Source organism: Enhydra lutris, unplaced genomic scaffold, assembly GCF_002288905.1.
Source record: "Enhydra lutris kenyoni isolate GAN:26980312 unplaced genomic scaffold, ASM228890v2 scaffoldscaffold9, whole genome shotgun sequence".
NCBI classification, from domain to species: domain Eukaryota; kingdom Metazoa; phylum Chordata; class Mammalia; order Carnivora; family Mustelidae; genus Enhydra; species Enhydra lutris.
The window spans coordinates 73,274,145-73,289,409 of NW_019154093.1; the positions used below are offsets into that span (position 1 = coordinate 73,274,145).

General features: G+C 36.3%; 1 protein-coding gene across 3 annotated transcripts in view; it reads right to left on the reverse strand.

Annotated features, from left to right (window-relative positions):
* LOC111143236 (WD repeat domain 47) overlaps positions 1-15,265 on the reverse strand; it is a 62,766-nt gene that overhangs the window by 37,184 nt on the left and 10,317 nt on the right. For all 3 annotated transcript variants that reach the window (XM_022496837.1, XM_022496836.1, XM_022496838.1), the window contains exons 2-5: positions 13,083-13,123; positions 8,573-8,739; positions 5,926-6,009; positions 1,426-1,510 (exon numbers count right to left, since the gene is read on the reverse strand). In XM_022496837.1, the coding sequence (XP_022352545.1) occupies positions 1,426-1,510; positions 5,926-6,009; positions 8,573-8,730 (327 nt within the window). In that variant the 5' untranslated portion in view covers positions 8,731-8,739; positions 13,083-13,123. The remainder of the gene's footprint in view (positions 1-1,425; positions 1,511-5,925; positions 6,010-8,572; positions 8,740-13,082; positions 13,124-15,265) is intronic.

Here is a 15,265-nt window from a genome sequence, read left to right on the forward strand (position 1 = left end):
GAACATATACAGTTCATTTACTACAAAAACAGAATGAAAAAGAATAAAGGAAGCTTAGCTGAGAGACAGATTACAATAATTTGGGTACTGAATATTACCTTAGACTCATAAACTTTTTATGATGTAAAGGAATCTTAGAGCTTATATATCCACCTTTCTTCATCTTATATATGAAAAAAGTCGGGGAACAGATTTAACGGAAGTTATACAGTTGGTTAGTGACAAAGACAAAATAAAAATTAGGTCCTTTGACTTATATTCCAGAGTTCTTTCCACATTTAAACATCATTATCTCTTTAAAAAAAAAAAAAAAAAAAAAGGCGCCTGGGTGGCTCAGTTAGTTGGGCCACTGCCTTTGGCTCAGGTCATGATCCTGGAGCCCAGGATGTAGTCCCACATGGGGCTCCCTGGACAGGGAGTCTGCTTCTCCCTCTGACCCTCCCACCTCTCATGTTCTCCCTCTCTCATTCTCTCTCAAGTAAATAAATAAAATCTTTTTAAAAAAAATCATTATCTGACAAACATTTCTCTATTACACATGAAATTCGTCATTGTAATAGCTTTTGAGTTTATTTCAGTGAACACCTCCTGGCACATAGTAAGTTTCCTTGGTTTGGAAACAATGTAACAATACTATTACTAAAACTTTAAAACTAAAACCCTTCCCAGGGCATCTGGGTGGCTTAGTCAGTTAAGCATCTGAGCTCAGGGTCATGGAATTGAGCTATGCACAGCAGGCTTCCTGCTCAGCTGGGAGTCTGCTTCTCCTTCTCACTCTCCCCTTACCCCTCCCTGTGCTCAGGCTCACCTTCTATCAAATAAATAAATAAAATCTCAAGAGAAAAATAAATGTTTAATAAATCCTTTGAATCATTAAATTTAAATTGTCATAAAGGCATAAAGATTTTATCAAAAACCACCTCTGTTGTTGTGCTGAGCACTGGGTATTGTATGTAAGTGACCAATCACTGGATTCTGTACCTGAAACTAATATTACACTGTATGTTAACTAACTGGAATTTAAATAAAAAGTTGGAGGAAAAAAAAACCACCTCTGCTACAACGTAAATACTGAAAAAACAAAAAGAAGTTAATCATAATTCACTTCTGGGATAAAGAAAAAAGCAACAATGTAGCATCTTTAAGTCAAACATCTATTGCAATCTAAATCACCTTAAACAAGAGAAGAGCACACATTACTCACCTACTGGCCAGCCACTCATTTATCATCTTTGTCTAAATCTTGCAACAAGTTTAGAAGCATTACAGACTGAAAGCACTACAGCTACAAAAGGGTAAAATCTTACCCCATCCTACTTCATAAAAACTTTGAAAATTCATGATACTAATCTTTTGTTTTAGTGAATAAAATACTTATGACTGAAACAAGACTATGGCGCAAACCTTCAGGAATAAAAATCTTACATGCTGGGGCTCATCTTCTGCTGACATTGCATTGTTAACACATAAAGCTTCTAAAAACTTCTGTTTCAGGATAATATAACGAAACCTGTAAAAATAAAATATGAAATATTAAAATTAAAAAGTTGGGCGCCTGGGTGGCTCAGTGGGTTAAGCCGCTGCCTTTGGCTCGGGTCATGATCTCAGGGTCCTGGGATCGAGTCCCGCATCGGGCTCTCTGCTCAGCAGGGAGCCTGCTTCCCTTCCTCTCTCTCTGTCTGCCTCTCTGCCTACTTGTGATCTCTGTCTGTCAAATAAATAAATAAAATCTTTAAAAAAAAAAAAAAAAAAAGCTGAGTTACAGGGGCACCTGGGTGGCTCAGTGGGTTAAAGCCTCTGCCTTCGGCTCAGGTCATGGTCCCAGGGTCCTGGGATCGAGCCCCATATCGGGCTCTCTGCTCAGCGGGGAGCCTGCTTCCCCCTCTCTCTCTGCCTGCCACTCTGCCTACTTGTGCTCTCTGTCTGTCAAAAAAATAAAATCTTTTAAAAAAAATAAATAAATAAATAAAAGCTGAGTTACAGAAATGTCAAAGATTGGAAATGAAACCCAAGTCCCCAGAGCAACAGAGGCCATATTTGTTCCAAAGGACTAATTAATCCTTTAATATTTTTTGAAAAATTAACTTTCCAATGTCTCATAAATCAAATACACTTGAAAGTTACTATACCTACCTTTGCTTACAAAAAATTCTCAAAATTCTTAAAAGCTTATCACATTGAGGCTACAATAATTTCAGAATTAATACGACTGAACACTCAGAGGAAGGACTTCCAATATTAATTCTGAACAAAAATCAAGTTTTATTGAAGATGTTAAATAGTATCTAATATGAAATCAAAGTCCTTTACATTGAAAATGCTTTATGTTTTATTATATTTTATTATTTTGTATTTTATTCAAAATATCTTTTTTTCTCTTCAAACATGACAATCTAATAAAAGCAGGCTGAACTATCGTAAAAAAATGAACATTTCTGGGGCACCTGGTGGCTCAGTGGGTTAAAGCCTCTGCCTTCCGCTCAGGTCATGATTCCAGGGTCCTGGGATCGAGCCCCACATTGGACTCTCTGCTGAGCAGAGAGTCCACTTCCCTCTCTTTCTCTCTCTGCCTGCCTCTCTGCCTGCTTGTGATGTCTGTCTGTCAAATAAGTAAATAAATAAATATTTTTTTTAAAAAAATGAGTTATTTCTGAAAAGTCATAAAATACCCATAAACTTTAAAACTTTTTTTTTTGTAAGGAGGCTCCAGCATGAAGCCCAACACAAGGCTTGAACTCAGTAACTCTGAGATGAAGAGCTGAGCTGAGATCAAGAGTTGGATGCTTAACTGAGTGAGCCTCGCAGGTGCCCCTAAACCTTAAAACTTTTTAACAGAGGGGTCACCTGGGTGGCTCAGTGGGTTAAGCCTCTGCCTTCGGTTTGGGTCATGATCTCAGGGTCCTGGGATGGAGCCCCACATCGGGCTCTCTGCTCGGCGGGGAGCCTGCTTCTCCTCTCTCTCTGCCTGCCTCTCTGCCTGCTTGTGATCTCTGTCTAATAAATAAAATCTTTGGAACAAAAAAAAAAAAACTTTTTAACAGAGATGTTTCAGGGAGAGGAGTCTGCTTGACTTGCCTAAGAATTTAAAAATGTTGGATGCCTTAAGCACCTTAAAGAAAAAGTATTTCTACAGACTAAAAATAATAATGAAACTTCAGTCATTCTTTCAACATTGTTATGGTAGCAAATATGTGTAAAATAAAACAAAATCCTTGCCTTCAAAAAGAGGGTCATCTAAAAAATTGTATGAAATATGTACACTGTACAGCAAGGTCTCAAAGGAATGTGATACCAATTCTATCAGAAGGGGTGGGAAGTATAAGGAAAGTCTTGTAAGAGCTGACTCTTGGAAGATGATCAGGTATGTGCTATGTAAAGGCAGGAGACAGTCAAAGAAATACTATTCAGATGAATGAAGAATGGACAAAAGAGGGAAGTCAATCCTTGAAAAAAAGAACCTTTGGGTAAGATTCAAGGGTATAGGACACCTGGGTGGCTCAGTACACTGAGGTAAAAAGGCAGAGGCAGAGGTAAAAGCCTCTGCCTTCGGCTCAAATCACGACCCCAGGGTCCTGGGATCTAGCCCCATACTGGGCTCTCTGTTCAGTGGGGAGCCTGCCCCCCCACCCTGCCTGCCTCTCTGCCTACTTGTGATCTCTGCTAACAAATAAACAAATAAAATCTTTAGGGGAAAAAAAAAGATTCAAGGGTATAAGGTCTTCCAGCAGGGGCACTCTCCGGTCAACACAGTGTAAGCTAAAACTCAAGCAGAAAGCTGAAGTTCCACTTTACAGAAAAGTCAGCAAAAATGGTTGGTACTGCAAGAGTGGCTGAAAAGCAGGGAGACATCAAAAAAAGAAAGAAGCTATAATGAAAAATACACCACCATCTATTATATTAACTCAGCCCAAATCTTTGGCTATCTCTGAAACTGTGAAGATGCAAAGGGGACTCCAAGGAGCCCAGAGAAAGCAAGAGATGAAAGCCTAATTAACTGAACCAAGATCTCAGCTGGCATCCATTAAGTGAGAGTGGAACCAAGTTAACTATCTGCAGTAATAAAACTCAACACTTTTTTTTTTTTAAGATTTTATTTCTTTGACAGACAGAGATCACAAGCAGGCAGAGAGGCAGGCAGAGAGAGGAAGGAAAGCAGGCTCCCCGCCAAGCAGAGAGCCCAATGCGGGGCTTGATTCCAGGACCCTGAGATCATGACCTGAGCCGAAGGCAGCGACTTAACCCACTGAGCCACCCAGGTGCCCCAAAAGTCAACACTTTTCAAAGGAAGATAAAAGAATCGAGTCTCAGCAATGAATCCACAATATGCAGAAGACATTTTTAAAATGACTAGATTTAGGGGCGCCTGGGTGGCTCGGTGGGTTGAGCCACTGCCTTCGGCTCAGGTCATGATCTCAGAGTCCTGGGATCGAGCCCCGCATCGGGCTCTCTGCTCTCTAGGGGAGCCTGCTTCCTCCTCTCTCTCTCTCTGCCTGCCTCTCTGCCTGCTTGTGATCTCTCTGTCAAATAAATAAATAAAATTTAAAAATAAATAAATAAATAAATAAAAATAAAAATGACTAGATTTATTAAAATAAATAAAAGTGACTCGTAGTTAAGAAAAAGGCCATCAATAGAAGTTGAGCCTAAAATGACCTAGAAGTTGGGATTAGCAAACAAAGACTATTAGCAAGCAATAGCGACTATAAATATGTTCAAGGACTTAAAGGGAAATATAGTCACAATGAGTAAACAGATGGAAATATCTCAGCAGAAAAATGATAAAGGAAATTCTGAAATGGAAAGGTACAATTATCTGAAATGAAAAATGCATTATTTATGCGCAGACTGCTAACAGCAGAAAAAGCCATCGGTGAACACTAGAGGTAAATCAGTAGAAATAATCCAGACTGAAGAAAACACAGGAAAAAAAAATGTTTTAAAAAAAGGAACAGAACCTCAGTCATGTGGGACAATATCTATCATCTGATACCGCATAGAGTCCCAGGAGGAAGAGAGAAAAGGGCGGAAAAAAATATTTAAAGTAATGGCCAAAAGCTTGCCAAATTTGATGAAAATATATATACTTAAAGATTCAAAAAGTTTAGCGAACCCTAAGCAGGAAAAATACAAAGAAACCACACTTGAGCACATCATAATCAAACTGCTGAAGGCCAATGATAAAATATTGTTGCCAGAGTCAGGAGTTGGAAGGCTGGGCAGAGCAGGTGAAGTGGATCCAAAGATACAAACTTCCAGTTATAAAATCATAGGGATATAATGTAGAGGATGACAACTATGGTTTATAATGCTGAACTGTACATTTTAAAGTTGCTAAGAGAGACATTAAAAATCTTCCTCACAAGAAAGATAAGTTTTTGTAACTATGTACGGGGATGAATGTTAATCAGACTTACTGTGATGATTTCACAATATATACAAATATCCAATCACTGTATTGTAGACCTGAAACTAATATGTTATTTATATGTTACCGCAAAAAAAACCAAAAAAAAAACAAAAAAAAACAAACTTGAAGGCAGCCAAAAGAAAAAAAGACGAAAAGAAAAAGAAAAAAGAAACAAAGAGAATCAGGATACAAACACAGCTAAGTGTTCATCAGAAATAATGGAGGCCAGGAGACAACTGAATGACAACTTTAAAATCTTCATATTATTATGAAGAAACAAATAAATATTTCAGATATGGCCCTTGTGACTTTTTGTACAGACACTGTCAAAAAAGGTAGGTTTATATATAAGATTTTCAATCAATTGAAGTACATGCAACTTGTCCTCAACACAACTCAATTGGATTGAGCATACTATTTTCTAGGAAAGCTAACAGTTTTGTTTTTAAATTTTTGTTTATTGTTTTGCTAAGCCTCTACCAGTGATAAGACATTAAAAACTTCAGAAGAAATCTTACCTTTTTTTATCAAATTTTTCCATACATTCTAGAGGCTGAATGAACTGAAGAACTTCATCCCACTGACCATCAAGGATTAACTGCCTATATAAGGAAAAAAAAAAACCAGCATTTTATCAAATTTACCTCATACTAATTAAAAGCAGAATAAATATGACAACATTAAAACTTCAGTCTGAAGTCTGTAATGAGGTTAACATTTTACATGGCTCTTTAACCCCTCTAAGTAAATTTTTCACAACTTACTTGTAACAACGTACCCTATATGAGAAGAATTTTTGATTTGCAACCATTTCTCATTCTAATATATGTGTTTTTCTCATGTATATAAAAACATTGGGCTAAGTCTAAAAGTTCCTTTATTTTCCTATTCATCTTTCAGTATTAAAGCTCTTCTGTCTTACTAGGGGCCAGTGTGCAGGTATGCTCCAGACTCACTAAATCAGTGGTTCTTCACTGGGGCAATTTTGTCCCCAAGATATCTGGTAATGTTTTGCGACATTTTGGGTTGTCGCAGTTGGGGAGGGGGTGCTACTGGCAATCAACTGGGTATAGTCAGAGATGCTACTAAATATCCTACAATTCACGTGACAACCTGCACACCCCCCATGACCAAGAATTATCCAGCCCAAAATGTTACTAGTGCCGAGGTTGAGAGATCCTGCTCTAAACTGTGATTTCTATATCTCTGAGGCATTTGACACTAAAATTTATACTCTATAAATAAAAACAGCAAGGAATATGAACAGATTTCATCCTATTTTAGTGGTCTGTGGGAACTTCCAAAAGTTTTAAGGCATTCTTATGGCTGCTCTTTTATAATAGCAATTTCCCTATTTTTGGCTTTTAGAACAGTAAAATTTAAAAGGGATGGGCAAGAGGATCTATATCGGATTGCCAACTTTGAGTCTGCAAATAAGGAACATTAATAAAAAGCAATCGTAATATATATCATAATCATTTTACAAATAGGCATTTTAATATTTAAAAAGTAGGCAGGAGGGCACCTAGGTGGCTCCGTCATTAAGCATCTGCCTTCAGCTCAGGTCATGATCCCAGGGTCCTGGGATCGAGGCCCACATTGGGCTCCATGCTCAGCAGGAAGCCTGCTTCTCCCTCTCCCACTCCGCCTGCTTGTGTTCCCTCTCTCTGTCTATGTCAAATAAATAAATAAAATCTTTAAATAAAAAAAAAAGTAGGAAGGACATAATTTCAAAGGTGAGTCCTTTAAGATGAATACATTTAATTTAAAAATTTACCCTTCTACAATTCTTTGCATTTCACCTCAGACCAGCAAAACTTCATCCCAATACCCAGCTGGTTCTTCGAGGGGGCATATTTGAGAGCTGCTACTAAATTGCCAGGAGTACCAATGCTTGAAAGAGAGCCAAAAGAATATGGCCTCAGTACTGGTTCCTGGTGATTACCATTGACTAAGCTCCTCAGGGTTAAATGACATTCATAATACAGAATACAGAAAAGTTCAAGCAATTTAAATAAATTCTCTTAATAAAGATTTTTTTTTAAGTTCCTTTTTCATGACTTAGGGATACTTCATCTTTTAAGGCTTTCCAACTCACAAAATGCTATCTCCAAGAATCTGTACTCTTTGTCAAAGGATATTCAGCATCACATAAGCAAAGAATACATTTCTGTATGGAAATTTGGGTTTTTCTTTTTCCAACCAATTCAAGTTAGGATATATTTAGCTTTGCATTTTGGCAAATATGTTTATTCCCTTTTGCTCTGCAATTCCAAGAATCTTGTTCTAAGGAAATAATCCAATATATAGAAAAAGCCGTATGTATAAAAGATGCTCAACAGAACACTTATTTAAGATAAATTGGAAATAATTTGTCTAAAAATAGGGGAACCATAGGAAATTAAATTGAAAATTTTTATAGTATAAATTTGTAATAACACAGGGAATGCTTATGTTAATGGATAAAGGATACTAAATTATAAATGCAACAGAATTGCTGTTTTTTAAAAAATATGTATAGAAAATTATTAGTATGAAGTCTGTCTGGGTGGTGGGTGATTTTTCTTCTTTATTTTTGTATATTTTCTATAATGAATAGGTTTATATTCACTTCTATGGCAAAAAAAAAAAATGGCACTGAAGAAATATTTTATCTGCCTGGAGTCCCCGATTTCTTACTCAAGTATTTTCTGTGATGACACCACAACCATAAGGGAGTTGTGACTCTAGCTTTTTTTTAATGGACCTCTGGATCTTACTACTGAAAACATTCTTTAGAGAACATTATTTTGTAAATGTTCCATTACAAAAACAAGCATTATATTTAAAAATTATACTTATAGGGGTGCCTGGGTGGCTAAGTTGGTTGGGCCTCTGCCTTCAGTTCAGGTTGTGATCGCCAGGTCCAGGGATGGAGCCCCACATCGGGCTCCCTCATCAGCAGGGAGCCACTTCTCCCTCTCTTCCCCACTTGTGCTCTCTCTCACTATCTCTGTCACTATCTCTTAAGTAAATAAATAAAATCTTTTAAAAAAACAAATTTTAAAAATTATACTTATATAGCCTTCTCATGATTATATCTACCTGTGATACACATATTACCTTATTAATACTTAACACTTCTTTGAAAGAGCTACAAAACTCATAATATTAATGAAATCATACCTCAGAAAAAGCATATCATCTGAAAACAGGCCATTTATGACTCCACTTTCCTTCTCGAGGGCCAACATACTAATGTGAAGCTTCTTTGAATTCAGGAAGTCTAAAATTAGCTTAATGATTTCAACCTCTTTTACATTCACTGTTTCTTCAGCCGTCATGTTGATAGCCTAAATATTAAACAGAACAAAAATAAAAATTATTCTTACTGTTTTATTTTTAAGTATTATTAACTGTCTGGAAACTACACATTAGAGATTTCTTGGAAATATTTAGTACAGGTATTTTGAAGTGAAATTAATTTAATATTATCAAAATCAGTCATTCTTTAAGGTGTAATAAAGGTTATGGCTGTAATTTTTTTTTAAAGTCCTTATCTTTGAGAGATACACAATGGGATAATACAGATTAAATGATATAAGGCCTGTGATTTGCTTCAAAACAATACAAGAGGGGCCTGGGAGGAGATAAAGAGGAAATAAGAATAATCATGACTACTGAAGTGGGATAATGGGTAAATGAAAGTTCATTTATATTTGCTATGGTTTGGACATTGTGTCCTCCCAAATTAATCTGGTGAAATCCTAATCTCCAAATTGATGGTATTAGGATATGAAATCTTTGGGAGGTGATTAGTGGGATTAGGTGTCCTTCAAGAGGCCCCAGAAAGCTAGCTCAACCCTTCCACCTTGAAAAGATGCAATAAGACAGTCGTCTGCAACCAGAAAGAGAAACCACATCAGAACTGACCATGCTAACACTCTGGTCTTAGATTTCTAGCTTCCAAAGCTGTGAGCAATAAATTTCTGCTATTTATAAGCCACCCAGTCTATGGTATTCTGTTACAGCAACCCAAATGGACTGAGATAGTATTATTCTGTCTATTCTTACATGTTTCTAAAATTTGCCATAGTAAAGAATATTGTAAAAAGTCACTAATAACCATGTTTAGCTATGTTCTAAATAACTTGCTCTAGGTATATACTCATTCCATAAGCAGTTACCACTTTTTCTCTGTGACAGGCACTGTTCTATACTTGGGAGACACTGGCCTTGTCCTTAAGAAGCTTATAGGCTAGCAGCAATATGTAAAATGTTATACCTTGTCCTTTGGAGCCAAACAAAGTAAGGCTGGTTAAAAAAGTGCTACTTTAAGTCATGTTGGTACTATGAACCTAAACATGAAACAAAGATATTTCAACTCTCTACAATCTCTTCTGTTACCTACTAGTGTTCAGTGAAATAACTAAGCACATAGGTTATGAATTCATAAAGATTTAGAACTAGGAGGAATTCTGAAGATCATTTCATAGATGAGGCCACACAAGTTAAAGGGCCTAACTTGTTGCAATTTTCAGAGGTCAAGGCTCAGAGCAATACAAAAGACTTACATGCTAACAGTAAGATTAGCTGCAAAGACACATCATCAGATCAAAAAGACTGTAAGCACATCTTTCTCACTGGATGAACTTTAACAGAGCTCACAGAAACAAACATACATGTACACAAACATGTTAATTTTTTTCCAACTTATCAACTTCTTCATAATGAGAAGTATAAATGTCTAGCATACTAGAATGCTCCTATCAGATGAGTACATTTTCTCTCTTAGAGAACATGGTAGGGTAAACAAAGGACAGAACATGGGAAGATAATTGTATGATTCAAAGATAATTGTATGATTCAAATATTTAATGACATCAGACTAAGTTAATCTCCTACATCCATCTCCAACAATAAGGACATGCTTGCCTCAAGAAACAAATCACACACACACACACACACACAAAATCTCAACAGGGCAGCCGCCCCAGTTCCACATGCTTTGGGTTTCCCTTTGCTTTCTTCTGAGCTGCCCGTCCTCCTGTTAAGAGACTTTGTTCAAAAGAGGATACACTAAAATTAACGATATTTCTACTCATTAAATTCTAATTACATTTCAGAACTGCCTCCCTGAGATTATTCCTAAAGCACCATGATTAGTGATTTTAGCCTTTCCCAAATCTTCATGTAATTCTTACTAGCAAAAGAATGGCTTGCGGTGCCTGGGTGGCTCAGTGCGTTAAAGCCTCTGCTTTTGGCTCCGGTCATGATCTCAGGGTCCTGGGGCTGAGCCCTGCATCAGGTTCTCTGCTCAACGGGGAGCCTGCTTCTCCCTCACTCTCTGCCTGCTTTTCTGCCTACTTGTGATCTCTGTCTGTCAAATAAATAAATAAAATCTTAAAAAAAAAAAAAAAAAGAATGGCTTTAAGTGGGGCACCTGGGTGGCTCAGTTGGTTAAGCAACTGCCTTCAGCTCAGGTCATGATCCTGGAGTCCTGGGATTGAATCTCTCATCTGGCTCTCTGCCCAGCGGGGAGTCTGCTTCTCCCTCTGACCCTCTCATGCTCCCTCTCTCTCACTCTCATTCTCTCTCAAATAAATAAGTAAAATCTTAAAAAAAGAAAAAAAAAGGATGGCCTTAACTAATTTAGTGATCAGAAAAATAATTGCCCCCTCCATCTCTAAGATCTTAGAGAGGACTTCACTTATATCACTATGTACCAACCATACAACCCAGTGCAGAACTGAGATGTAATTTTCTAAAGTTGTTCAATATACCCAATGATGCTCAACATTTTGTAGGCCTCCATTTATTAAATATTCAGTCTAAATATGGAGTAACTCTGGAGCTACTATGAATCTATGGCAATAGTCCCACTCTAAATCATAACTACAAGTTTAATGTTGCCATCATTTCTGATTATTAAATAATTCTTACAGATACATATTTTATATTGACTTCACATTTAATTTCAGATAGAGAAAATGTTTCCTAATTAACATAGAATTGGTCAGGATTTTTTAAAACACAAGCTTTAATTCTAGACTGTGAAATTCTTAGTAGAATAGTATAATATTTTAACCACCTAACCCAGAATTTTAATTCTTATAAAATTCACTGTTGTTGGATATAATATAAAACATAAGTAAAGGGGTGCCTGGGTGGCTCAGTGGGTTAAAGCCTCTGCCTTCGGCTCAGGTCACGATCTCAGGGTCCTGGGATCAAGCCCCAGATCAGGCTCTCTGCTCAGCACGCAGCCTGTTTCCTCCTCTCTCTCTGCCTGCCTCTCTGCCTCCTTGTGATCTCTGTCTGTCAAATAAATAAATAAAATCTTTAAAAAAAAAAAGGTCATTTCTTAAAAATAAATAATAAATAATTTAAAAAAAAATAAAACATAGGTAAAGAAGGACGAGGGTGGCTTATTCAGGGAAGCCGCTGCCTTCAGCTCAGGTCATGATCTCAGAGTCCTGGGATCCTGGGATACAGACCCATGTCAGCATCTCCCCTCTTGTCTGCCTCTCCTTGTCCCTCTGCCCTTCCCAGGCTTGTGCTCTCTCTCAAATAAAATCTTTAACTAAAACAAATATAGATATATGCTTGATGATTATATCTTATTTTGTTACTGAAACATTTGTAGAGGCTCCCCAAATCCTAGCTATATAATTTAGAAATTAAGTACATTATAAGTTTTAAAGATAAGATATAAAAACAGAATTCATATATATTTTTAATTACAAACTATTAATGCCTATAAAGCTAGAATTTTTCTCTAATTCAGAAGAGTAGAATTCAATAATAAATGCTTCATGGGATGCCTGGGTGGCTCAGTTGATTAAGAATCTGCCTTCAGCTCAGGTCATGATCCCAGAGTCCTGGGATTGAGTCCCACATTGGGCTCCCTGCTCAGCAGGGAGCCTGCTTCTCCCTCTGCCTGCAGCATCCCCTGCTCATGCTCCCTCTCTCCCTCTCTGACAAGTAAATAAAAATCTAAAAAATAGTAATAAGTGTTTCATCCCCCTCAGGGGAGATATAAAACAGAGTTAACTGGCTAAGAAACAACTAAAATTGTCTTTTAAAATGAGATGCACAGGGGCGCCTGGCTCAGTGGGTTAAGCCTCTGCCTTTGGCTCAGGTCATGATCTCAGGGTCCTGGGATGGAGCCCCACATCAGGCTCTCTGCTCAGCAGGGAGCCTGCTTCCCCCACTCTCTCTGCCTGCCTCTCTGCCTACTTGTGATCTCTGTCAAATAAATAAATAAAATCTTGAAAAAAAAGTAAATGCACAGTATGTTAAGTGTTCAACAAATGTTAGTTGAATAATTTAAGACGCAATTAATGAAGAAATGTCTCTAAAAAGGTACAGAGTAAATTATTTTCTTTACTACTATTCTAAAAGCCATTCAAAAGGATGGAGGGGTGCCTGGGTGGCTCAGTGGATTGAGGGTCCAAAAAATTCTTGGTTTTGGCTCAGGTCCCTGCTCATGAGGAGTCTGCTTCTCCCTCTTCCTCTGCCCCTCTCCCCTGCTTGTGCTTGTGAGCCCTCTCTCTCTCTCAAATCAATAAAATCTTAAAAAACAACAACAAAGAAAAAATAAAAGGATAAAGCTTTGGCCCTTTATTTAGCTAAAGTCAGCTCTGACAGTATCTTATGTAGACACGTCAGCCCATGGTACATGTGAACAGTTACTCACCAGGCAGAATTTATGTAGGGCCAACAATAAAGGGTGTTCTACTGAAAACAGAAAACAAAACAAAACAAAATCAGAATGTTTCAGTATTTCTATAATAAATGATAAATTTACATATAAAGAAATCACCAAAAAATCTTTATGGATTTTCCTTTAAGAAATTAGTTTTTGCTTATATCCACCTCTGGACTAGGTGAATAAGGAAATACGTTTTCTTTAATAATGAGTACATCTGGACACCAGTTGGTAGGTCGTTAGTATTTCATACTTAAATATAATTAATATCTACAGAAACTAAATTCCAAATAAGGTCTTTATACTCATACTGATTCCTATCTTACTCAAATAACATTGAAGAATATATTAAGGGGCAAGAAATAAAATTATTTTTAGAAATCTAAGATTAAAGATAAAATGTTAAGAAAAAAAAGAAATAATGTTAACATAAATAAATTCACTTCTATATATATTTCTATACATGGATATGGAAAAAGTTTCATGAAAAAATATCAGTGGTAGCTTTCTAATCAAATATAAATAGATATGATTTAAATGTTCCTTTACAAAGAGGAACATTTGAAGTGTTCCTTCAATAACTTATAATATAGATTAGGAAGGAAGAAAAATGCACAAAGCTAAGAATGATTTACAAGTATGAGATTAAAGGAATCAAGGTACAGCCATTATAAATTTTATGGTCAAGAAAAGAGTACTTAAGAAAGGCTCCATTAATCTCCAACTCCATCCCACCCAATAAAAACCATTCTCTTTAATCTTCTGAGTATTACAGAGTGCCTAACAATGAATAACACTGCCTTACCATTCCTGTTTACAGGCAAAATTGCAGATAAGGAAATGAAGTACTAGGAAGACTTTTAATACAATACCAAACTAGGACATAATACAAACTAAGACTGTACCTTTTCCTTTAGAAAATGGAGAAAAAGGGGCACCTGCATGGTTCAGTGGGTTGAGCATCTGCCTTCTGCTCAGGTCATGATCTCAGGGTCCTGGGATGGAGAGCAGGGAGGTTGGGCTCCACTTCTCCCTCTCCCTCTGCTCCTCCCCACTACTAGTGCTCTCTCTCTCTCAAATAAATTTAAAAAAATCTTTTAAAAAATGGAGAAACAAATTTGTGACCTATCTTGTTAATAAAATAGCATTCTAAAAATTTGTAACTGTAAATATCTGGCCTTTGTGATGTTGCAAGTCAATCTCTACGGGCTTCAATTTCTTCATACATAAAACAATAGGGTTAGTTTGGCTAATTTCTAGGATTTCCTTCAAGTTTTATAATTTGCTTTAAGTCACATTTCAATAAAAAGAAAGTATACATAAATTCTTAGTGGGAAAAAGTCTGGAATAATTAGAAGTCTCTAATCTATAAGGTCAGTTTAATAAGAGGAAAGAAAATAGATTTGTTTTAAATCATTTAAGCAAACAAAAGTCCTTCTAATTGCAAAACTCTGTCATGTCTGCTAATCAGCTAACGTTTGTGACATGGATGTATAATGTGTCCCTTCTTATTGTTGACAGCTGTGCTCTATTCATCAATTATTCTAATTTACCTTCTGGAACTGTGAATAATTTTGGCCTACAGACCAAATTATCTTTAAAGCAGGTGCAGCTTAACATAGCTATAAAAAGAAAAAAACTCAATTAACATAAACTAAATGTTGTGCGTACGCATAAAATATCTTTGGGGAAAAGGAGAAAAAATTGATAAAAATGACTGTCTTAAAAGAAAACTGGATAATTAAAGAATAGGAATGGGAAGAAGACTTCCCATTATATACCCTTTTGTACCTTTTGAATTTTGTATCATGTACAAATATTACTTATTCAAAAAAATGTAAAAATTATAATTAATATGAAACATAAGTAATGAATTTCCCATTGCAAATTACTTGAAAATTCTAATTGCAAGTAACTGGAAGGAATTAGTAATATAATGAATATAATGTGTTCATTTCGTATATAAAGAAGTAACATTTGAGAATGATTTGTAATTTTTTAAATAATACCTCAGATCTAATTCAAATATTATTTCAATCTTTATGAGATTAAAGTAGTTGTGTTCTTTCCATATTCAAACCCACAAAAATTAAAAAGCATATTTAATTGCTGAAGAACTAAAAATTTACAAAGTAAGCAAAACTATTTTGACTCGGGGTGCCAGGGTGGCT